The sequence below is a fragment of the Asterias amurensis genome, chromosome 20, assembly GCF_032118995.1.
Source record: "Asterias amurensis chromosome 20, ASM3211899v1".
NCBI lineage: Eukaryota > Metazoa > Echinodermata > Asteroidea > Forcipulatida > Asteriidae > Asterias > Asterias amurensis.
This window is the reverse complement of record NC_092667.1, coordinates 14,617,317-14,643,337: the sequence shown is the minus strand read 5'-3', so window position 1 is coordinate 14,643,337 and position 26,021 is coordinate 14,617,317. Positions and strand designations below refer to the sequence as shown.

General features: G+C 37.4%; 1 protein-coding gene and 1 non-coding gene across 2 annotated transcripts; one reads left to right on the top strand and one right to left on the bottom strand.

Annotated features, from left to right (window-relative positions):
- Positions 1-1,241: 1,241 nt before the first annotated feature.
- LOC139952338 (serine/threonine-protein kinase MAK-like) lies at positions 1,242-17,431 on the bottom strand. The gene is made up of 14 exons (XM_071951449.1): positions 17,302-17,431; positions 15,055-15,411; positions 13,645-13,699; positions 12,601-12,722; positions 8,281-8,360; positions 7,073-7,205; positions 6,572-6,743; positions 6,063-6,230; positions 5,103-5,623; positions 4,448-4,575; positions 4,058-4,156; positions 3,569-3,658; positions 3,223-3,334; positions 1,242-2,647 (listed from the first exon to the last, which is right to left on the bottom strand). The coding sequence occupies exons 2-14, from the start codon at positions 15,165-15,167 to the stop codon at positions 2,626-2,628; spliced, it is 1,815 nt and encodes a 604-aa protein (XP_071807550.1). The 5' UTR covers positions 15,168-15,411; positions 17,302-17,431; the 3' UTR covers positions 1,242-2,625.
- Positions 4,270-4,344, top strand: Trnaf-aaa (transfer RNA phenylalanine (anticodon AAA)). The gene has a single exon. It is a non-coding gene; the product is annotated as a tRNA-Phe (tRNA).
- Positions 17,432-26,021: the final 8,590 nt, after the last annotated feature.

Below are 26,021 nucleotides of genomic sequence, written 5' to 3'. Positions count from 1 at the left end.
AGAGAATGATATCCTAATCATCTTAATTGTATATCAAGAATTTTTCAGTCACAAACTTTCCAAAGAAGAAACTTTTTCAACTCGCTGAGCAACTCATACCCTTTGCTTCTCTTTGTTGTATATATTTCTGTTTTTCCAAGAACCAACACTGTATCTTATCCAAGTGTGAAGGCCTTTTCACAAACTTCACTTTTACAGGCAACTGTGTAGTATATTTAAGTAACATCAGCTATCACACAAATGACTTGTAATAAGATTGTAAACCTACATATTTGGACACAATGTGAGCTATTTCTTTCTATTGCTTTCAACTACCAGAGCTTATTCCATTTTTTTATGGCCACGGATCATTTTCTTACCGCACAATTTTCTTTTGAATAGTATTCTGTGCATATTCGCCATGCTAGTACTTTACACTGTTTTAAATCTCTGTTAAAAACTCATTTGTTTGAAGCTGCTTATTTGTAATTGTATCTTTCAATCAATGTGTATTTTATTGTTCCCTTAATATGCTTAGAAGCTTTTCCATTACATGTGTGTGCTTTACAAATGCCTTTATTGTTATTTTGTTGTTGGCGATTAGCTTTTGTAGCTAGATGTTACAAAATTCTGAAATCAGAAAAAAAAAAAATGAAATATTGAATCAGAAAAAAGTAATGAAATCTTGAAAAATCCTAAGAAATCAGCAACAAAAAGTGGTGTCCGCTAAGTAAGGTGTATCTAAACAACTCCATTTGTCCTTTGTTTTGTTTTTGTTTACACAAGAATCATGAGATCATGTTGTGTATTTATGCAAAGTACAGCAGTAAATAGATGATGATAATGTAGCATGTGATAAGAAACAATGAAGGACATTGCTGAAGGAACGTTGACATAAGTGTTATCATGTTATGTCTGTGTCCTGATCTACACTTCACAGACAAAATCAAATTATTTATCTTTATCACATTGTCACTTTAATTTTTCCCTTCACCCTCAGCCCAATAGAAAACTATTCAAGCCAATGGCTGACTTTGAAATATAGGTGGCAGCAAACTTACCAATTAACCATTGTTTTTTTACGTAGTTCTGAGGATGAGCACAATAGCTAGGACAATGGATTTACCTGGTAAGTCTGCTGCCACCTAGTGTCCCCTAAAGTCCCCTTTTACACTACCACCAAAATGGAACAAGACATTAATTTAGCCACAGATAAGTTGATTTAAAAGGGGGAAAACAAAATCAGTCTACCGTAATAAAGATTAGATTCTGTTAACTACAATTTTATTTTTGAATAATATGGTAATTAAAAACAGGTGTAACACATCACTCTGTCCCAGAATTTACAGGAACAAAAATGTCACCTTTGACATTTCCCCCTACGAGCAAATGGTATGGCCCACGGTGTCAAAGGTCAGCATTTATCATATGTTTACCTGTGCTGGGAAAGCACAACTTTGTAGCATATGATCTTAAGATTTCAATTATTGCACTTGGAATCTCAAAAAGGAAGTAAAAGCAAAATCATGAAAATAAAGCAAAACATTCCCAGTTGAAAATGTGAAAAGTTTCCAAGTTTGGATTCATCTTCCTCAAAACTGTACTTAATTGGCCACTTCTGCTGAATGTTATTCATGTAAACTAACAAACTTGATAGATATTTACCCTTTATCTAATTTCACATCAAACAAAGCGGTATAATAAGAATAAGAAGCCCCCCAAAAAAGCTACAGCTTCGTCCAACCATGGAGGTAGATTCTACCTCCATGGTTGGACTGAGTGAAAAGAGCTTGTACTAGCCACCCAAGTTATTAAAATAAAAAGTTATAAGGTTTTACTGTAAAAATCACAATCTTATTTACAGAAACATTAGTATCTCATTTAAGTAACCTTGTGCATTTTGGGATGTTGGTTAATAGCACTTGAAATTGATACAAAACTATACAGGAGTATATACATCTATGCACAAATTAAAAACTTAGTGACAGGCTGGTTGGGGGGTATGGATGTCTGATGCTCTACTGTTATCAATGCACTGCGGACTGTTTATATTGAGGATGAAGCTTTTCAAAGTTCATCATGCGTTATATTTTACATTGGCATGGGTACAATCTAAGATTGGCAGAAATCAAAATGGACATTTATGGCTTTGGCTGTTATCTTTTACTGCTATGATGAAAAGGTAAATGTAGTGATGTAGCCGTTAGTGTAGCCGTAGACGTCAGCTTGGACTAAGCCTTGGACTGGTTATGCAGCGGCCATCTTTGTTGTGTACCCTGACTTCATGGCTATGTTCATTAAGAGATGGATTACCCACTGCATGGGTACCACACTATTGGGTCGATGAGTTTACTCTAAAAACCACAGCTTTGGCATTTCTTACAGCTAGGCAAATCAGCTTTGGCACTTCCTACAGCTAGGCTACATCAGCAGTTTCAGATGGAGCAAACACCATGGTAAGAGCAAATCAAAATGGCCACTGCATAACACAATTCTCATACAAAAACAAAGGTTTCTTTACATACGTAATAACAAGTTTTAAGGCTGTATAAATATGACTTTAATCAAATCATATACAAAATTATACACTCAGGTATTCCTATGATTTTGATTGTCAGCGCTTACATTTGACCAGATTCTTGATGCTTAGTGCACTCCTCCGCCGTACCTAGTAAAACAAAAGAAGACAAAAACAAACATTGGAATCAATTTTAATAGCAAGTGTTTCAACAACGCAGGCAACTTATTCTGTTCAGATAGTCAAAGAAATTGACAAAATGATGCAGCCTGTCATTGTGTGGCGTAAAGCTCTGTAGTTTCTGATCAGCAGAGTGTGGGTTCGGGTCCCTGTCTTGACACTTGTGTCCTCTCAAGCAAGACACTTTTCAATTATTGCTTAATCCTTAGGTTGGGACGTAAAGATGTAGGTCCTATGTGTTGCGTAAAGCACGTAAAAGAACCCAAGCTAAAACCAGGACCCAGTTTCATAAAGCTGTTTAGTAGAAAATACTGCTTGAAAAATGTCTTTGCTAAGCAAAATTTGAGTGAGGCACAAGTCACAACAATGTAAACCTCATGTAATTTTGGCTGGTAACCTGTTTCTGTTAAGCAATAATTTCTTTGCTTAGCAAATTGCTTAGCAAGTTTTTATGCTTACAGGATTTATAAAATTCGGCTCTGGTCCTGAGCCGAAATTTGAGAACATTCCCAGTCTGACCCCACTGCTTACTATCTACTACTTACTTTGCAGCCCAGTTAGTTCTGCCGTGTACCGCTTGCGGCCTGATACCAGCCGATGTGGAGAAGTTACTGGTGGGGATTGCTGGAGCTCTTGGCTGATTCCATGATTTCAGATCTGATTGGAGAGGAAACCATGTTAGTTAAGAGGTATTTGGGAGGTACAGGCCTTGACTTTCGTTCTTGAAGGGGCACAACAATGTTCTTCTGGTGAGGGGCACTGCTACGAGGACAATGTCCATTTGTATTGGAACTCTGCAAAGGGCACCACAGTAAAAGCACAGGGCACCACGGCAAGTGCAATATTTACTTATTTCTAGGCTATTTTATGGAAATAGACAATGAGACTCACCAGATACTCCTGAGGCTTGTTTCTGTCCGAAGGACGGCATATAGCTCGCACCGTAACCTCCTTCTGGCTTAGTGTTGTTATATCTCGCTCCTAAATAAGGCAAGAAAAACAACATTTATTGACAAAATCAAAAACACACCGAAAGCCAACTAGTTAAATGAAAAAACAAATTGTGGTTGAACATAGACAACTTACAAAGAGCCGGATTCGAACCTGCAACCTCCAGATTACCAACACGTGTGCTCTACAAACTGAACAATTAGATACCTGATATTTCAAATACAAAGTCGAACTTGTCTCGCTTTATATTCTACTACAGTGGAGTTGGAGAGTGGAGAACTGTCCTGCTTTTTAACTACTACCGGGCTGAAGGTAGAAAATCGGCCGGGACTACTACTTTAGCTGTAGTGGATCGAGGGGACTTCTCGTTATAAACTTCACTACCGAGGAGGGAGTTCTTAATTGGTCTGAACATTTCGACCAGCTTACCTAGGACGTTGTTGGCCCTCGTGCTGTGACCAGAAGGTAGTTTTGCAAGAGGTGGCAGACCTTGAGATGAATCTTTCCTTGGGCTTTTCTGATTCAATCCTAAGAAACAACAAGAAAACATTGTAAAGATAAAGTCATAGATTGGTAAATACTCAAAAAACATAATGACCATCAAACTTTACTTGGTGAGAGACACTTCAGCTGTTGATAGAATCTCGGTGGTCTAGTTGGTAAGACATTGCTCTAAAATTGCAAAGGTCCTGGGTTCAAATCCCATCCGAGTAATGTGCCTCTGATTTTGTTCACAGAACTCAGGAAAGTACTCAGTATACAGTGCTCACACACACACATCTGTGTGGAGGGTAAAACCAAAATGAGTAAACCGCTTACCTGGTTTGTACCGTGCTGATCTGATGTAGAACTGTTTAGCTGAAGATGCTGACGATCGACCTGACTCAAGTACTGGTCTACCAGGGGCTTGAACCTTAGAGTAGGATGTCTTATTCTTTGGTGGACTCCTAAATGGTCAGAAAGAATCAAAGTTTAAGGACACAAACAAATACTACAGGGGACTTCTGCAAATGTTTGATAACAAAACATATATTGGTTTTCAAAATAATAATTGTAATATCAAGCTCTTATGTAGTGCGTTTTCACAATGACCGTATTAATGCACTTTAAATTAGTGCCCTGGTCACTAGGCCAATAACTGACCTTTAATCTTTCTCAGCTCCCTAGGGAATATACAGCTCCGAGTTGCAATGGCGCTCTAGTGGCTTTTTCATACACAATATCAACCTCTACCCTCGCAGGTTCCCATTTATACCATTGGGTGAAAAGAAGCATTTATAGTATAAAGCATCATGGTCAAGGATACAAGTGTCATAACCGTGTTTCAAACCTACACTCCGATGACCTTTAACCACCAGAACTTGAATTTGATGCTCTGAACCACTCAGCCGTGTAATCAGCTAGATATTTTGAAAAGAAAACTGACAAAGGTTTAAGAAACAAGATTCCTTGTTAGTCTTCACAAACGACTTACCCAAATAAATCGTCATCGTCATCCCAGTCAAATGAAGATCTCTTTTTCAAGACAGGAGCAACTTTCTTTTGCAGACCGATACCTCCAGCTTTCTTACTGTCAAAGTCCCCAAAATCATCAAAGCTGTCCATCTGCTCTGCCTTCTGCTGAAAGTCCCACCTCCTTCGACCGCTTTTGTTTCCAGCACCATTGGTCAGTGCTGGATTTCTCTGAGTGGATGTGATGTCTTTAGCTGCTGGTGGTTGCTTGGAGATCTTTGTCGTGCCTAATGACGTGAGGTAGTCATCTAGACCATCTGGGTCACCAGATACAGTTTTGTTATAGTCCATTGGGGCATTTGTGAAACTGTCTCTCTTTACGAATGTATCTCTTTTCTGTTGTTGTTGTTGTTGTTGTTGTTGTTGTTGTTGTTGTGGTGGTGGTGGGTTGAAGCCACGGTTAGCTGACATTTGTCGATTTGATACTGCTGGCATCTTTGGTCCGAGATTCTGACCGACTTGGAAGTAGGGATATCTCAAAGCCTGTTGGGAGGTTTGAAAAAAAAACATTACAAAAGCTGACAGAGAAAGTACAACTTGAACGTTGAAGATCAGACAAAATGTGGTGCAGTATGGCAGAGATGTTTAAAGACTTAGGACTACGTTTAAATAAAAGAAAGAGGCACAGATTAGTAACTTCACATTATAAACTGTTGACAGTATAAACTATTATAAGAAAGGATTCCCCTTAAAGTAATATGATTTGGAAATTTTTTGACTGCATAACATTTGAAGCTGAGAAACGATTAATGCACGAGTTGTTTTTTTAGATTTCCATGTATTATGTACTCCTCGTTACTAAAAACCTTCGCTTACACAATTACCGTAGTAATTTGACGCTTGCACAGTAAGCAGTAATGGTGATTGTGAGCGCAGAATTCGGCAGTAAGCAGAGCCATGACATTGGGCCTAGCCAACTTACCTGGGTGACTGTGGGTCGTTTCTGTGGATTCCAGGCCATCATGTCCTTCATTAATGTCAAGGCATCGTTACTGGCGTTGGGAATAAGAGTCTTGAGTGCTTGGGTGACACACTGAGGGAACTTAAAGTTCATGTTGGAGGCCAGCTTGAAGCCTTCTTGCCATTCATCCTGGAAGAAGCAAACCAACATTTTATGAGATGCTACAAGATCTAAGGTTGGTTACAAGTCGTCAAACCCTCCTAGATACAGGATTGACCGAGCTGACAAAATAGTCACTGACAGAGTTCATGTTTTGTGTGGTCAACCGTTAAATAATATAACAAACCTGTGAACCTTTGTAATTAATTTGTTTTAATCATTTCTAAAAATCTACAGCACCCCAGCAAGTAATATTTTATGGGAAGTTTTCAACCATCATTATCTCTATACCATGTAAGTTTAATGTAAATGTGTGGACATTTGTGTCGTACAAAAAGTACCAAAAACCCTTAAGAAAATCTTAATCTTACCCTCTTGGGTGTTCCTAAGACAGTGCAGATCTTGAAGATCTCATCTACTTCACTGTTTCCAGGGAATAGGGGTCTTAATGTATATAGCTCTGCCATGATACAACCAATAGCCCACACATCTATGGGGGAGCTGTAGTTCGTTGAACGCAAAAGTACTTCAGGGGCACGGTACCTATCATAAAAATTAAAAAAAGGAAACATCAGGAATTAATTCTAAAACCTTACTGGTCAACCTTATTGGAGACCAATATAAATCCTTACAGAAAAACAGAAAGATATTTGTAAAATGGAAAATAGCGATCACACAGTTTTAAGAATGGGAATGAGGACTAGTTTGCTATTGTGATGATTGTCACTTGCTCTTATGGCGGGGGAAGGGGGGATGCCAGTCAGAAGCCATACAACTGCTAACTGCCGTGTAGCCAGGGATCTCTACCAAATTATGATACAAACTTTTGTTTTTATTCATTTTTATTAAAAACGGAGCCTCCCTGATCTTACCATCTTGTGGATACATAGTCTGTATAAGGTGGTCTTGACCTAGTCTCTCTAGCCAGTCCAAAGTCCGCTATCTTGACCAGTTCAGGACCCTGACACAACAGATTCTCAGGCTTCATGTCACGATGGAAAAAACCTGTACGAGAATTGAGCAAATAATTCAATACTGATCAAGGCTTGAAAGGTGGGAAATAGACTGGCTCCTTTTTGACATGTTCACAAGCAGTGTTGGTTAATGCTACATGACATAGGGAACATGACAGAAATGGTGTTAGTAAGGCCGTATCTAAATCTGCTGCTATGGCTGCGTCTGTTGCTAAGGGTGTTGCTAGGGTTGTCTACATGCCCTATACTTCAATCCATGGGATCAAGCCATAGGCAGAGTCAGATCCATCAATTTGGACATGGCCTACTGTTTAAAAAAAAATGCATTCTTCAGATGATTCCAAAATATAACGGATCAAACTGGTTAAAACATCCAGCAGAATAATCGGCCATTCTCTTTACTTCATGAACTTAAGTCATTTACTAATACTCAAGAAAGAAATCTCCTTATAAATGCTACAAAACTTACTTCAGAAAAGTAAAGAAATGTTATACGATGCTTGCTTTTCTTCAAAATAGTGTGATTTCTTAACATCTGTACAGTTACTGGTATAGTACATAATTGCAGCTATATATAACACGATCGAGATTTCATTAACTTTGTCTTAAATTAATTTAAATGTCTGTTTACATCAGAGCTGGACATTATGCATGGGACTATTTTGTCGGAAGTACTGAATTTAATTATGATAATTACATTATAAAGTATAATGCACATACAGTAGCTGTAAAAGCAATATAGCAGTCTAACAATTGGACAAACGAATAAATGAAATGCCATTCGTTATCAAATGAACAGCTTGTGCGTCCGGTCTATACAAAAGCTTACACCAAAGACAAATAAAAAGCTAAAAATACAATTTGCAGGAAAAAAAACCCTGACACATAGCGCTGAGGGATCTAACTACATGTATTCCCTTTAAAAAAACATCTGAAATAAAATCCAAGGGAAATGACATATTAACAAAAGTGCAAAAGTACTCAATTTTATTTTTATCAAGAACTTTTTAAGTTTACTGACCGTATTAATGCTTAACACACTGACCCAGGCCTGACTATAGACATGCACAGTTAACAAAATGATGTACAAAACACAAAGCTCTCACCATGTTTATGAATAAATGCCATTCCTTGCAGAATTTGAAACATTATATTCCTGATGACTGACTCCGGAAAAAGCTTGTCTCTGTAAGAGAAATAAGAATAAGATATATCTGTTTAAATTACATATAATCAAAGGAAGTATCAGTTGAATTTATCAACCTGAAAGTAGAGGAAGATGAACATATTTTTATTTCAGCATCTGGGCGGAAGAACTTTGAACGCCTGCAAATATCTAGATTTAGTATAATTATTATTATTAAGTTTAGCGAGCGCTTTAAATGTCTTCTAATCTCTTTGCTCCAATATGACTTCAAAATTTCCCAGTTCAAAAAGCATCTTAAAAATCACTTGTTTGTTTAATACAAATGTTTCCTCTGGTTTTCATATGTTTTTTTGTAGCTTAATGGCAACCTCTGGGAAAAGGACACTTTGCTAAATGCTGTTATTATAAGTATATCCCTTCATACGCTACAAAGGAAAATACTGTCACCCCTCCCACCACTCATAGCCCCGCCCACTGGAATTTCCACTCAGGCAGAATCTGGACAGGTGCATGCAGCGCACTATCATTTTTAAAATCAAATTATCTCTCAGTACATGAATCAATAAGAAAACTTGGCTATTGTGACAACAGCTGAAGTTCATCAATAGAAAAATCAAATGTCAAGTGATTCTGTCCTTGAATGTCAACATTGAATACTTTGACATTATCCGTAGAATCAAGCGACTTCCGGGTAACGCGACTTTCGCTGTGACCGATGACTGCAAGGACAACATTGAGGAAGAAGACATTCATCATTCCAGCCATAACTACTAATCTAAAGCTATCCATAACCTATCAATAAAGCTATCTACGAGTTGGATTTGATTTAATAACATCTGAGCCCAATTTCATAGAGCTGCTTAACAACCAATTTGTGTTTACTGTGCAATTTCAATTCCATAGTGATGCCTACCGTAAGCCACACGAAAAGGCACGCCAATCTTCCGATGCCTACTGCATGAAATTGAATAATGTCACAATGCAAATTCGTTTTCTCAAGATACATCACTTTGCAACTGCCAATATAATCTGAGAAATTCAAATTCAAGTGTAAAGTCACTTTGGAATTTTTGTAAATATTTTTGTACTGCACCGCTCAAGCAAGGGAAATATTGCCAATGTTGTGACTCTATAATGTCATTAATTGTGTCCTTACTTGCCAGGGCAGCCTTTTGTGCTTTTAAATTACCAACTGACATTAACGTCACCGAGAGAGGTCTAAGAGTCTGGGACTATAAATTAAGAGCCATTTGGTCAATGAGAAAAAAACCAAGAGCACACTCAGGTTCATGACAAGGACTGTTCACAGCAATCGGGTAATTGACAATCAACTCGTCTACTTAGGCTGATTGTCAGTTCATGAATGGCTCTGCAAAATATTGACCAATTTGTGTACATTTCATCTCCATTGCTGATAATAACTAAGATACAATAGAAATGTACTTTAAAAATGGCAAAGTAATAGTGTGAGAATATTGAGTGCATTTTTTGTTGAAAACATTAGGCCCCCCCTAAACAAACTTTTTTTTTTACTGTTGCCTAGTAATAGACTTGGATTAATCATCTATTTCAAACTAGCATGTTGCACACATTGTGTGTGGTGTGCTTTCCTTCAATTCAATCTAACCTTAGTCCAATAATCGTAACTAATTTACAGGCAACTGCCTCCATGCCCCTGGTCATTGCCGTGGTGCCATTTGAAATGTTTCACTTTATTCAGGTGTGATCCTTCACAGAGGCAACTGGAGGCAATGTAGCTTCATTGCCTTTGTGCCCCATGAAATGTTCCAAAATGTCTTCACATAGGTGCCAAATACTAAGGAGAAAACGCCTTTGTGCCTTTGCCCTTCCATAAACGAAGCATCAGGTCAAAAGTTAGAAATAACATAAACTCCAGAATAATTTGTTCAAGCTATTACTTAGTTTTTGTAGAACGGCTGGTGAGTGATCTCAAACCTATTGAAGCTCAATAATCATGCTAATATTTTCTCACTGATGTACGACATACTCCCATTTAATTAATAACTCATCAAAACGATTTAGGGCCTATAATAAAAACGTTTTTTTTTTCCCCAATCAACATCAAGGGAACCATGAAAATCGTTTGTTTGCACTGCTATGTTGCCATGCCAACTTAAAGCCATTGGACCCTTTCGGTTCAGAAAAAAAGTAAAAGTTCACAGATTAACAAATAACTTAAAGGGTTTACAGAAGGCAATGGTGAAATACTTCTCTTGAAATATTAGTCCATGAAATGCTTTACTTTTTGAGAAAACAGCAATACAATATAAATTCTCGTTAACGAGAATAACGGATTTATTTTTAACACATGTCCTGACACGGCGAAACGCGCGGAAACAAGGGTGGGTTTTTCCGTTGTTTTCTCCCGACTCCAATGACCGATTGAGCCTAAATTTTCACAGGTTTGTTATTTGATATAGAAGTTGAGGTACACTAAGTGTGGGCCTTGGACAACACTGTTTACCGAAAGGGTCCAATGGCTTTAAAATAACAGTCACTATGTCTTTTTTGTTGCACTCAATCAAGTAGAACAACCTTATATCCGGACCAAAACTCAGTCATTTTTCTGACGCATTGTATTTTTCCTTGGACCATCTAATTTTCCAAAACTATTTGCCGTTTTGACATCATCAAATAGATTGGGGTTAAATGCCGGATGACAACTACAATACATGTACGTGATAAATTCCTTGACTATAATAGTAGATATTATTACAGGGGCTGTTTCTTGAATTACATGTACATGGCATACTCACATTAATTGATGGTTTGTTGCATAATAGATTATGAAAACCTTTGTGCTAATTAATGTTCATAGGGAACTGTGGGAATCGTTTGTTTGCAATGCGCTGTTGCCATGGCAACTACGAACAGCCATGCCTTGCCCTTGGTGGTGAACTCAATATATTAATAATTGATCTTTTGTCAGCTTTTGGAGAGCGTTCCGACGTCACTGCTTAGCAACGAGGCAATCATGACTTGTTGTCAATAATACATGTAGTTAACAATGACTGTAGTAATCAAAAATTCCAATTAATGGACCACTGCACTCCATTTGTGTCTAATGTTTCTACAATTCGATTTTGCACACGGATGGGAAAAGAGTCATGTATACAAGTACATGTAATGCCTCAAGATGCAGATCCAAATGAAATTTGAGAAATTTGTGAATTTTCCCTACAGCAATTACATGTACAGTGTACCAACTAAATTAAATTCATGTTATCCCAATTCAGGCCTGTATGCTTAATTTTTATAACTAAAGATTTAGACATTGAATACATTTGGCACGAAGGGAAGAAAAAAACAAAATATACAAAGCTACATTTTGGTCATTATGCCAAAGTGTTGTTGGGGAGGAATAAACAAGGACGGCAATGCTTTGAGTACACTACAGCGCGTGGGAATCAATGGAGTTACATTATTAATGGGCTCGGTCATGCAGAACTAATATACAGCCCGTATTCCTCTCATGTTTGTCGCCTATGGATCGGATTAAGAAATACTACTCCTGTGTGAGAAATAATAGCATGTTTGCATTTTAACCAGAGGTTCTCTCCATTATTGATTTATTTTGTTAATATTACTTTTGATAACTTCTGAAAGGTAAGTCTCGGTGAGCAAGTTAATTAACAATAACCTTGCGTATCCATGGTGATTGGTTAGACATCAAAACAGTGGACCAAAAGACAGTAAACAAATCATCAGTTTACGTCATGACCAAATATCTGCAGTTTTCTCATCTTGTCAAATAAATTTTACAAATTTCATGCCGGGTTGTCAGGGTTCTTGAATTCTCCCCCGACCTGGGATCATCCCAGTCCAAAATTTTGGAAGTTTGGCCAAAGGACAATGCGGGCTGGAATTACTCGCAGGACAAGGCCTCTAGTGTCCCTTGTCTTGGCCTTGGTGCCCCTTCAAAATGAAAACGGACTTTCCCTTTTAAAAACGAAATTTCAGACCTGCACTGAATTTGAAACAACATCTTTGGAATGTTTCTTACTTGGTTTTTAACTTTGGTTTAAAATGTGTAACCTGGAGCATTCTAAATGGTTTTATCTTTAAAATGCATTGATGAAATTGTTTTTTAAAAAGTAAAATATTTAAATATAATTGCATATCCGCCAAATATGTGCACAAATCGCAATTCACACATTGTTTTTTTCCTATTAATTTTAAGATTTTAAGAGTGATTGCCAAACAATGGCTTCCCTTTTCAAACCTGTAAAATGAGTGAACAAAATAAAATAAGTCCTACCTGTCCTTCATAAGTTGATAGAGATTCTCTTTCATGTACTCAAAGATGAAGAATAACTGGTTGTCTTCCCTCACTACTTCCTTCAACTTGACGATGTTTGCGTGGTTCAGCTTCTTCAAGGACTGAGGGGAGGAAAAGTACGATAACTATGGTAACAGCAGCACTATGGGGTCCTAGTTGATCGTTTCAAGACGTATAATAAGACATGATATAAGGCCCTAGATGGATAACTTTAATGAGTACACAGGCTGATGTACATACATAGTCAATTATGTTAATTTTTTTTTTTAGGCTTTTAAAGATTTCTCAGGCTGTTTGATTATTTTTCTGCGGGTGACAACTGGAATTCAGATTGATGTAGGAAGAACATCATGCCTTATTGAACAATCCACAAACAAGCCTTACATGCGACTTGATATTCCAAACTTGAGGGGAGTCGCCCTTGGACACTAACACTTGCATTGGATTCCTTGAGTTTGGCTATAAACATGATAGTGTTTGTAGTGAAATGGATTTAAATGAATGAATGGTTGGAAAGATGTTTTAAAAACCGAATATTCAATGTAGTTGATCCAGATGCCACAAAAATCTGTGGTTTTCCTTATACTTTGTGATATAAGTATGTAAAGTCAAACTTTGGACTCCACAAAATGGAGGACGGTGTTAGTTCACAAAGTTTTTAAGGAAAATCAGGCATTTTGAGGCATATTTGTGTGGATCATTATTCAACTTTTAAAACATTCATTTCCTAACAAAATTGTATTAAAAATCACCCTATCCAAGGCAAAGTGTCCCTTTTAAAAAGTAAACAGATAGTTTTTCTGTTTTTTATGGCACAAACAATCAAGAAAAAAGAAATATATATCTGATCGGGGGTCAATTCTCAGGTCTCTGCTAACCATGGAATTCTGTGCTTACTGCCCATTAAACTAAGCTTGATAAGTGAAGAATTCTGAGGTAAGCAGAATCATGAGACCCTGCTGAGAAGCTGATTTCTAATCTTTGGGCAATACAATGTAAAGCTTGCACATGTCAGTACGGTACCTTGACTTCTCTTAAATCCATACATTCATCCCAGGAGTAGTATTTCTTCTTCATTCTACAAAAGAACACAAATAATCACAATTAACATCACAGACACACAGAGACCACCATCTGATTTTTTTTAAATATATACAAAACATCCTCTTAACAAACAATGATTGCTGATTTATGTGATGAATCGCAGTTTTAAAGGCACTGGACACCTTTGGTTATTGTCAAAGACTAGTATTCTCACTTGGTGTATCCCAAACGTATAAAATAATAAATCTGTGAAAAGTCGCAAGAGAACAATGAATAAAAAAACACTCTTGTTGTAAGTTTGCCTACTTCAGAGAGAGCCGTTTCTTACAATGCTTAATACCATCAACAAGTAGGTTTTTATGCTAACAATAACTTTGAGTAATTACCAATACTGTTAACCAATTTTAATGATGGAAACGTCAGGTTAGTAAACTATAGCCAACCTTGCTAAACAACAATTGGTTGGTATGGTAGGGCCTATTGTGCAAGCAATTAATTTTGTAAAGGGATAGGTGTGCTATGTAGATAATATCAAAGCTGATATCAGAATGATTTTTCAATTATTTTTTTAATCAGAACTATATGTAGGCCTAATCATAACGATGCAAATCACTTCCAAACTGGATCAGCTTACTTCTTAGAAAATTGGAAAAGGCCTAGATTTAAGAGGCAAGTGAACTAAGACGCATTTTATTCATATTTCCTGTAATCACCAAGTGATCACAATACAAGACCTGGTTGGCAGCAGCCTACATCTAATCAATCAGGGATGAGGTTTGACAAATGAGAAGAGTCCTGAAAGCACCATGTGAGCTTGGGATGGCTCCCCCTTATTCTAGAACCAAACCTCACATCCTGTTACAGATCAGGGCCCAATTTCATGGCTCTGCTAACCGTATGCAAAGAATCGGGGCTAACGGAATCAGGGAGTTCTGCGCTTAAGTCAAGCGTAATTTCAAGATAGCAGGGAATTTTGGCTTGTGCGCATGCATACTCCATTGCTAGGCATTCTACATTTACACAGCTAGCGCAGAAATTTGGCGCTTGCCGTGAGCAGAGAATGGTGATCGTAAGTGCAGAAAATGAGCAGAGCCATGAAATTGGGCCAAGCAGGTTTACAGACACTGTTCAAAACCAGACACACAAAACTACAGATCTTAAGACAAAATGTGGACTATATTCTCCTTTTGCTGCTCTCCTTATTTCAAGAAAGTTTGAAGGGTCAAGAAGACTTTGAGACAAACCTTAAAAATCAGTGGTAGAATTCCCACATGAAAATTTTTGAAATAGAAATTGCAATAAAGTGGCACTTTACCACAATCCCTGTGGGTGCTATGTTTCAAGACCTGGAGATGGAATATATATTTTTTTTTCAAGAAAAAAACTTACTTTTTGATAGCGACCATTTCTCCATTCTCCATTTTTCCTAGTATGACACTTCCATACGTTCCATCCCCAACCTGCTTCAACATCTGATAACGATTCATGTTGACCAAAGCCATGCACAGCGGCCTGTCCAAACAGACCTGTCAAAAAAGTCTTACAAGAAGCCGGACAATTCTTGAAAATGTTCTCAACAAACGTCCGCACTACAGCTCTAAATCCGTAAAGTAATTCTCGGACTGTTGGTGTGATATACTTCCATATTGGGGTAATCCATAATCATGGTGTCAAAGGTCATCTCAGATGTCATTAACGATTACATTGTACAGCGAGATGATTTGATCGGTGAGTTGACTTCAGAAACTGAAAACATAAATGAAAACGATAAACATTTCATCAATCAAATTGTTAAAATTTTTAAGTATTATGTAAAAGTGGCTAATGGTACAAATTTCTCAAGTCCTGTCCGAATATTCCTAAAAATTAATTGTTTTACTCATAAAGCAACTAAAAAGCATTTCGTTGATTAATATTTTTAGGGAAGTTTTTCACCAATACCATAAACAATGTAAGTTACAATGATGTAAATCTGTCACCTGTTAATTTTCATCAATGGGATTTGAGCTCTTCAATTCAAGTAATGATTATTTTGTTTTTAACGTCCGCCTTGTGACATACATGTAGGCTAGAGTTCCTTTTGTTAGTTCTAAGGTTTGGTTATTTTAAATGAAAGGCAGTATGTCACTGTACAGTTGGACAATGGTTGTGCGATCAAACGTGTCAAAGGCTTGCCATCTGTTACATGAGACAGACATTTATGGAGATCCAATATCTGGCACCGGGTTTAGACCTTGCCTGATGTGTTCTGCCACAATAGTTGTTTATGGAACAAACCAATGATGACTACAAAAGACCTTGTCATATTAATTTGTCATACGTCAGACAATCCTGTTGCAAAATTTTTTTTCTTTCTTGTTTAAAGTTGTTTTTCTTTCTTTTTCTTTTAGGGGCATTCTTAAAGAATTAGAATTAGAATGATGTTTTGTCCGCGTTCATTTGCATACAAGAATAGAAACATCTGTGACAATTTTCATTGCGTTTGATTGAAGGACAGTGTGCTTTCCTTCATAAGCAGCAATTAATTTGTTTTTAAAATAAGTTTATTTACAAAGTAATCAATAATGTGTCAGCTTGATTTCTTTCATGTTACTTTTTTCTTTTTCTTATTTTTTCAAATTAAATTTTAAATAAAAAGATGGCCGATGAAGAGTAGCTGCTAAATTATTTTCCAACAAGTCTGCCAACAACGATTTGTCTGTGAATAACAATGTTGTTGCCCAGCTCGAGTAATTTAATTTTAAACTGCTTCTGAATCAAAAGTAGTTTAAAAACCAATAAATATCACATCCAAAAAAATATGTTTTTGTTTATAAATAAGTCTTCAGAAAAGGAAAAGTGTCTATTCTTTTTACACAAATCCAAATTATACAAAACAAGCCAAGTAAATGTTCACTAAGAAACTTATCGCAAATGAGTAGAAATACGTGTTCTTATAGAAACACTTGCTAAACTAAAGTATCATTCTACGCATGGTGTTACTTTTGCTCCAAATACCTAGCTATCAAACAAACACTCGACCAGTACCACATCATCAACGCACAAATACTGCACTTTTTATGCAATCAGAGTCAGTAACTTGGGCATAGTTCATATTATTATAGTCAATAGAGTAGTGAAATTAAGAGATAATTTTTTATTAAACTATGAAAGATGAAATGAATGACATGGACACATAAATAATAGTTGCGCTAACATAACCCTCCTCCCGACGGCGGAGCCGGATGTGACTGTTGCTGTTAAAATGTTGTTTCTTTCTGTTTGTTGAGTTTGTTTGACTTTGAAACTTATTTTATAATTAAAATTGAAAAAAATCTATATTATTAAATTAGCCAGACAAAAACACGATATTGCCTGGTATTGGAGTACAAACACAAGATAAAGGCATATTTTGTTTACAAATATTACCCCTGAAAAACTACTAATTCATCCAAAATATAAGAGATCAAAATTTGTATTCCAGTGATTATGGGGTACCGTGATATGTTTACATGTGTTTACTCGGCGTACTCGGCACTGCAGATTGTCGCCATTTTCGTTTCAATAGTTGCGGATAAAACGCACCCATTACCACAAACAGAGTTCAGTGACGACATTAAAACAAACAAATACATAGTAGCAATGTATATAACTTACCTTCTGGTGATTTTTAGAAACAGAAAACCCGAAATTACTGCAATAAACGAGAAATTTGTAGGCCAAACATTTCCTTAGCGATGACCTGACTGTCATGGATTGTTGACCGATGAAAACTATGGCTTCACTCATTTGCATACTCAAAGCAATCGCGCATAGAATGTGTAGCGCCCTCTATTGGTTCAGAGTAAGACAACTCAAAACAATAATATTGATCAACACAATAACACCAAACTTTCACACGACTTTATAAAATGGTGTCTTTCTTTGCTTAATAGAAAAACAAACTAAGAATATTATTTTTCTGCACAACCTGATGTTGTATTATCTAATGTGTCTATTTTTTCCAAATATTGTGTTAATTTATACATACAATTTTGTTTTACAAAATAAAATACTACACCCGCGCCCATCTCGTTTTTATTATTTTTTTCGACAAGTTTCTAAATTTAATGTCTTTTCAATATAATCAGAGCTTTCCCTGTGACAATTGACAGTTTTATCTACATAACTATACAAAAAAATTAAATTCATTTTAATATTAAGCAAAGTCAAGAGAACACAAAGTCAAAAACACGCTGACATATAAAACAATGTGTCAGTTCCTATCAATGTTATTCAGAGAAAATTACAAATAATTGAAAACAATTAGTAACACCCAACATTTATTTAATGATTTTATTTGTTTTTACAAAATTATTTAATACACAAATGAATATAATTATTTAATACACAAATGATAAAATTTGCCTGTTCTAATTTTTTAAAAATAGCAAATACTTTGACAAGATTAGACAGAATGTCAAAAAACAACTTCTTTGCATACATTCTGCAAAAAAAATAAAATAGCAATAAATTTTAGAAAAGAAGAAGCAGATGGAAAGAAAACAACTTTGTAGATATATGGCAGTTCAGAATAATTATTTAAAAACAAAACATGGGGGTGGAAATAAAAGTAGGCGAGTATCGAATTAGCACAGCGACTCCCGAACTCTCACGAGTCCGCTTTCTGGGTAGGTGCTTCAGGCTCACTTACAGATAACCGCTGTACCGTGGCTCACCCATCCACTATTGGAAATTATACTATTATAAATGTGTGGTATGAAATGATTGTGCAATATTCTTTGACAAAGGCGATTGACATACTTGGTGCTAGCGCCCTCTTGTGATGCTGTTCAAGTTCACTATCGTTATAGGTATTTCTACCACAGACATGAAGTTCCGTATCTGTGATTGCTACATATTGCATCACTCCAACTATTGCACCACAATTTACCATCATATTTAAGATGTTTTCGGTTGAAATTTTATCGAGGTGAGCCGTGGCTCAGCGGATCGGAAATATGAGACTAAAGCAAATTCTCTCGGCACCCTAACTCACAGTTAGGGTTCGAAACCGTTTGGTTAACCTGATACTCGCCTTTTTGTTTACCTTACCCCGCTGAATTTGTTTTTAAAAATGATAGCAATATAACTGACATTAGGCTTCTTTATTTCTTGCTTTTCATCGTATTTTCCTCCCAGTTTTATAGTTAGGGCCTATTGGTTATTGCACTTTCACAGACTGCAAAACTCCAGTTGAATAATAAGAGATTATACGATTGGGCCATCCGTCATCTTCTGTCTTGTGTGGATGATCTACCCGCCAAGGTCAGCATGGGGGTATAAACACCAAGCTGGCATCAGCCAATCTCTCCCATACAAACAAAATTTTTAACTTGTTTGGTTATTGCACCAGTCACTGTAGTTGTTTTTCAGTAACTTAGACGGCAAAACTTTTAGTCGTTAGTTGGTAGGATTCGAACCGAAAACCTTGTCATTTTATCGGGCGGGTTATGAGTCCACCCCACCCCCCCCCCCAACCCGTCTGGATTATTGGGGGTAAACACAAACAAGAACACGACGACAAACATTTAAACCCAAACAAATTATTGTGAAACTGGGAAAGATTAAGTTTAAAAGGTAAAATAAAGCCAACTAAGGTAACGCGATTGCACAACAAACATAAAAAGTGAAAAAAATTGTTGTAATAAAAATAAAAGGCGAGTTTCGAGTTAAATCAGTGGCCAGTGTGTATGTGAACCAACAGACGAACCGCCAGGGTTACAGTGACACGCTTAGGGATCAAGCTTCAGGCTCTCAATCAAACCACTCATCCACGGCTCGCCCGGTCAGTTAGAGGGAAATATACACTTAAATAGGATCTTGTCATGGTTGTGCAATAATAGTTGCATTAATTTGAGCGTCAGCATCCTGTCAAGACTGTGTCGCGCGGTGGCGCTGTTCCAGTTCAATATCGTATTAGCTACACATTGCATCACTCCAACTATTGCACCAGAAATAACCATCATATTTAAGATGATTTGGTTGAAATATTTATCGAGGTGAGCCGTGGCTCAGCGGATCGGAAATATGAGACTAAAGCAAATTCTCTCGGCACCCTAACTAACAATTGGGGTTCGAAACCGTTGAGTTAACCCGATACTTGCCTTTTAAAACTTTTCCCCCATTTTATGTAGTTTTGTTTTAGGTGTATTATTTACGGGTACGTAAAGGCTAGCACAAACTGTCATGAAGTCGCTTTTTTCTTGCTTTCCATTGTCTTTTCCTCGCTTTTTTACAAACACTGTCTCCTAGCACTATCTGAGACAGCAACAAAATTGCACTTAAAAATAAAAGACAGGGTTCTGTTTCTTAACCATTCCGAGTCATTTTTATAGTCTCATATAAATTTAAGCGTCAGCCTACTCCTGTCAATATTATGTCGCACGGTGGCGCTGTTCAAGTTCACTATCGTTAGGTATTAGCTACACATTGCATCACTTCAACTATTGCACCACAATTAACCATCATATTTAAGATGATTTGGTTTAGATATTTATCAAGGTGAGCCGTGGCTCAGCGGATCGGAAATATGAGACTAAAGCAAATTCTCTCGGCACCCTAACTAACAGTTGGGGTTCGAACCCGTTGAGTTAACCCGATACTTGCCTTTTAACTTTCTCCCGTCTTTTTTTCTAATAATTTTCTAATTTACGGGTACTTTACAAAGCAAAGACTGACAATAAGTTACTTTTTTCTTGCTTTCCATTGTCTTTTCCTCGCTTTTGTTTCAAACACTGTTCACTAGCACTCTCAGAGTCAGCAACAAAATTGCACTTGGAAATAAAAGACAGGGTTCTAATAACTTACTGAAGCTTTATAAGTTATTATACAAGTAATTATTTTATTATATCTCAGATCGGAGTTAAATGTAAAGTTACATTAAATATTGTTCTTGTAAATCACTATTTCTCTATTTATTGACATTGATGACCTTTTGCCAATATAGGAACTACCAAACCTATACAATTACAGGGTTGTGGTAATTTAAAAGAAACAAAATCCGGAGTCAATAGTCGCAATAATAGTTTAAGCGTCAGCATCCTGTCAAGACTGTGTCGCACGGTGGCGCTGTTCAATTTCACTATCGTTAGGTATAGCTACACATTGCATCACTCCAATTATTGCACCACAAATAACCATCATATTTAAGATGATTTGGTTTGAATATTTATCGAGGTGAGCCGTGGCTCAGCGGATCGGAAATATGAGACTAAAGCAAATTCTCTCGGCACCCTAACTAACAGTTGGGGTTCGAAACCGTTGAGTTAACCCGATACTTGCCTTTTAAAACTTTTTCCTCATTTGATGTATTTTTGTTTAAGTTGTTTTATTTACGGGTACGTAAAGGATAGCACATACTGTCATGAAGTTGCTTTTTTCTTGCTTCCCATTGTCTTTTCCTCGCTTTTTTAATAACACTGTTTCCTAGCACTATCTGAGACAGCAACAAAATTGCACTTGAAAATAAAAGACAGGGTTCTGTTTCTTAACCATTCCGAGTCATTTTTATAGTCTCATATAAATTTAAGCGTCAGCCTACTCCTGTCAATATTATGCCGTACGGTGGCGCTGTTCAAGTTCACTATCGTTAGGTATTGCTACACATTGCATCACTCCAACTATTGCACCACAAAAAAAACCCATCATATTTAAGATGATTTGGTTTGATCATCTATCGAGGTGAGCCGTGGCTCAGCGGATCGGAAATATGAGACTAAAGCAAATTCTCTCGGCACCCTAACTAACAGTTGGGGTTCGAACCCGTTGAGTTAACCCGATACTTGCCTTTTAACTTTCTCCCGTCTTTTTTTCTAATAATTTTCTAATTTACGGGTACTTTACAAAGCAAAGACTGACAATAAGTTACTTTTTTCTTGCTTTCCATTGTCTTTTCCTCGCTTTTGTTTCAAACACTGTTCACTAGCACTCTCAGAGTCAGCAACAAAATTGCACTTGGAAATAAAAGACAGGGTTCTAATAACTTACTGAAGCTTTATAAGTTATTATACAAGTAATTATTTTATTATATCTCAGATCGGAGTTAAATGTAAAGTTACATTAAATATTGTTCTTGTAAATCACTATTTCTCTATTTATTGACATTGATGACCTTTTGCCAATATAGGAACTACCAAACCTATACAATTACAGGGTTGTGGTAATTTAAAAGAAACAAAATCCGGAGTCAATAGTCGCAATAATAGTTTAAGCGTCAGCATCCTGTCAAGACTGTGTCGCGCGGTGGCGCTGTTCAATTTCACATTTGCTACACATTGCATCACTCCAACTATTGCACCACAAATTACCATCATATTTAAGATGATTTGGTTTAAACATTTACCGAGGTGAGCCGTGGCTCAGCGGATCAGAATTAGAGACTAAAGCAAATTCTCTCGGCACCCTAACTCACAGTTGGGGTTCGAGACCGTTGGGTTAACTCGATACTCGCCTTTTTAAACTTTTTAAACTTTTCTTTTTAAAACTACTTTGCGATCTCACAACTTCAAATAGCAATGTATCTGATAAAATGTTTGCTTTATTTCTTGATTTTCATTGTATATTCCCATTTTCATTCAAACAAAAACAGCTCTAACTGGTATTATGCACTCTTTAAAATAATGTAGGTCAAGTCACTGGTAATTCAACGAAATGAATGGTTGGCTTCATATTCTCTAGGAATAAAGAAATTCAACCTTTTGGCCATGTAAACCTAAACTTCAAATAACAACATTTCATTCATATAAAACCCGGCATCTCGTTTTACATTTTCTTAACACTTTCCTCATCCTGTGCAAACACCGAAACCATCCACCTCCAAACACTAGAGTTGTTTTACTTTACAAACAAACAAACACCGACCCGCGTGCTTTCAGGACCTTCAACATTGGGTGCGTTCGTTTAGCTTCCCTGGGTCGATCCCGGTGTGTGGCGGGTTTTTTTCCCAGGACGAACGTGGGTAATTATCTGCACACGTTTGTCTTGGAAAAAAACCTAAACGAACGCACCCACAGATGGGTGCACCTAGCCTGAACATCTGACGTCGCACTTAGAGTAAAGACAGGGGCCTCACTAAAGTAACCCTCACAGCATACAGTGCGAAATGCTAATAATACTCAAAAATACACGAAAAATGCTTTAAATTTGTTCATTGACCCTTGAACTTCCTCTGCCCAATTTTAACTTCCCATATTATAGGGGACGGAATCAGGGATATATTTCCATGGGACACCTAATCACACTTTCAATTGATGCTTACAAACTGCAATAATGTATTCTAGAACGGATTGCAAGGAATTGTTCATGTATCATTAGAGTGCATTGCGCCCTCACATGTTAAACTTTAAACACTCCATCAAAATCAGACGTGATTGCCCATTGGAAAGCACGACGACAATGGCAATTTCGTAGTCCCTGTGCAGAAACAAATATTGCTAACGGGACACTCTCGCAAATCGCCAGCAAATCCTCGCAAAAATGATCCACATACCCTATTTTGAACCCACAAACTGACAACTCAGCAAGGTACCCCTTCATGTCGCATTCTGCTCTTATTAGCTATTTTTATCGACTGAAATCGTCTCCGTTTTGACAGAGAATGATAACATGCTATCTTTCTAGAATCCGACAATCCATGGGGTCCAATGTACAAGTTTGTCCACTGTATTAAGAATGAATCAATAGTTATGCAGCCTGATTTTTCCCACGAACGGCCGACCAACTTGTCGTGAACTGAAAGCAAACACCCGATAGTAGCTTAATGGCAGCTAGTTCATCCCAAGACCCAAAAAGCACCACCACCAAAACAAACAACAACAAAACGAAAAACACCAATACACGTGTTTACTACTAATCAATTACTAGACATGTTTGTTCTACATGAGCAAAATGTTAGCAAGGTACCAGCCACAGGTAGTATACATCACATAGCGTTTTGGTTGGTAACTTACATCAACGCGAAACTGTTCACAAGTGGGGATAAAGCAGCTCAACGAAATTAGAACACTGCGTGCAAATTTCTTTGCAAAGCACAACAGGACTGGGGCAACAGTTGCAACATTGTCAGCCTTGTGGAATTTTGGCTGGAAACCAGTTTTTGTTAAGCAAGATTTTGTGCTTAGCAACTTTTTATGCTTACAAGCTTTAAGAAGCTGTTTCCATGTCACCACTGGTCTGATATAATCATCCATTTATATTCTTATTGAAAGTCGTATTACACTATACAGCCCATGGCACGATGGTCATGATGAATATAAGAGAAAAATGGTGTCAGAAGTGGGATACGAATATGCATTCATAAACCCTATGTGATTTCACAAACATGGCCCTCGTTTCCTTAATATATTCATCAAGCATGTTGCCTATACTTTCAACTTTGTTTATATTGTCCCTAGAGCAGAAGGATGTACCCGAATCATCACACGTTTAGTGATGCTGGGATTCTTTATTTTTTTCTTATTTTCACCTTTTCACTCACCACCATTTTGATCCCGTCAAAGTAGCCCCTGTCAAAGTTGACAATCTAGGGTTGAAACGTTTACGAGTTTAGTTTCGACGTTGTCTTCAACATTTACAGGCCAATATATTGACATTTTTATAGACAGTCAACAGCCCTCCAAAGCGTCCATTGCGTGCAGTGTTTGTCTTTAGAATTTGCGGCGCTTAGCTGAGCTGGAAGTGATATTGACATTGTACAACTGCCAGGACGGTGTTCTTTGTGAGGAGAGGGTTGAACGAATTTCCGTGACCATTGCATGAAGGGTGTACCCCGCTAAATAAACTCACATGGCATACAAAATGCTAAACATTCAAATTAACACCATGATTACACGGACACTACTTAAGAAGTCTCGTAGCTTTTTACAGTAAAGGGGCAAATTATTCATTCACTCTTGAACTGTTTCTTCCGCTCAAGTTGATATGGGGAGTCCATGGGCCCGTCGAGTTTATACTCTCCCTCAAACACCCCTATAACAGTATGCAGCCATAGGAAAAAATAGTTTGGGGTGGGGGGTTTCTTTACATGATGAGAATCATGCATTACTGTTGCAATGGGTACTAGACAAAGAAGGGTCCTTTGAAAGGTACCGGAACATGGATTGGAATATTGCCATTGCAATACAGACGTCCCCCAAACTCACAACAATATAATTATACCATTCATTCAATTGTACAAGTTACACTGCGATAAGAAGTTTGTACAAGACTCGTTAATTGAACATTTCTCATTACACACTTATCCGGTCAACACACGGACAGCATGCGTGAAAATCAGACTTTAAACTTGACACTAACTTTTTGACAGTTGTAGCAGTGAGCCAGAGAGATGAAGATAAAACAGTCATTATGATAAGACAAATATTAAACGGGTTTGGCTTTTAAACTATTCATATCGATGGATATAAATAATAACAGAGTGGTGTTGGTTTTAGGATGACCCACTTTATAGACCTGTTCAATGGGAACAAAGCGCTCGCATTAAGTATCTATTTATAGGAACATTTTACTAGCCAAAGTACTTTTAAAACAATATAATATGATATATTGTTTTTGTGATTGGTTCCCACTATTTTATTGACTTAGCTCGGTATATAGCAACTTGTGTGTGTTGTGTAAATCAAAAATATCACCTTTTGTATAGTTCTAACTTGTAATGAAACTATGCTGCTTGCTCAGTTGCTGTAGTTGCTGCTGCTGTTGCTGTTGATGTTGATGGTGCGTGCTGCTTGCTGCTGTTGTGTTGCTGCTGCTGCTGTTGCTGTTGTTGTTGTTGTTGTTGATGGTGCGTGCTGCTCGCTGCTGTTGTGTTGCTGCTGCTGCTGCTGTAGTTGTTGTTGTTTGTTTGTTGTGATGTTTGTTTGATGGGGTGTTTATGTGTTTGTTTGTGATGTTTGTTCGTCATAACGCTATTTCAGTACAGTAATCTGTCATTGCGGACCGGTATTAATCTGTCTTTAGGGTTCGATTATCCGCCTTCACGAATGGCCAATTCTCAATACACTGATTAGGAGTTCCTCTTCTCGGATCGATATCCGGAACCGCTCTGTTGTAATTGATCACCACCAGAATGAAACAGTTCCTTTCTGGCAGTATAGGCCTAGCAATGAAATTATTGAGCAGTGGGCTGACCAGACATTCTCATTGGAGGTAGGGGGGGGGGGCAAAGACGAAGGTACCAAGATTGTCTTCTCTCATGGGGTAGAGGGAGGGGTTCCGAGCGGGGCGGAGACTCATCGCACCCCCTCCCTCACCCCCCCCCCCCCCAACCCCGGGTTTCAGCCCGACGGATTAAAACACGTTTTAGAAAGAGGGACTACATACAAAACGGGTAACTGCGA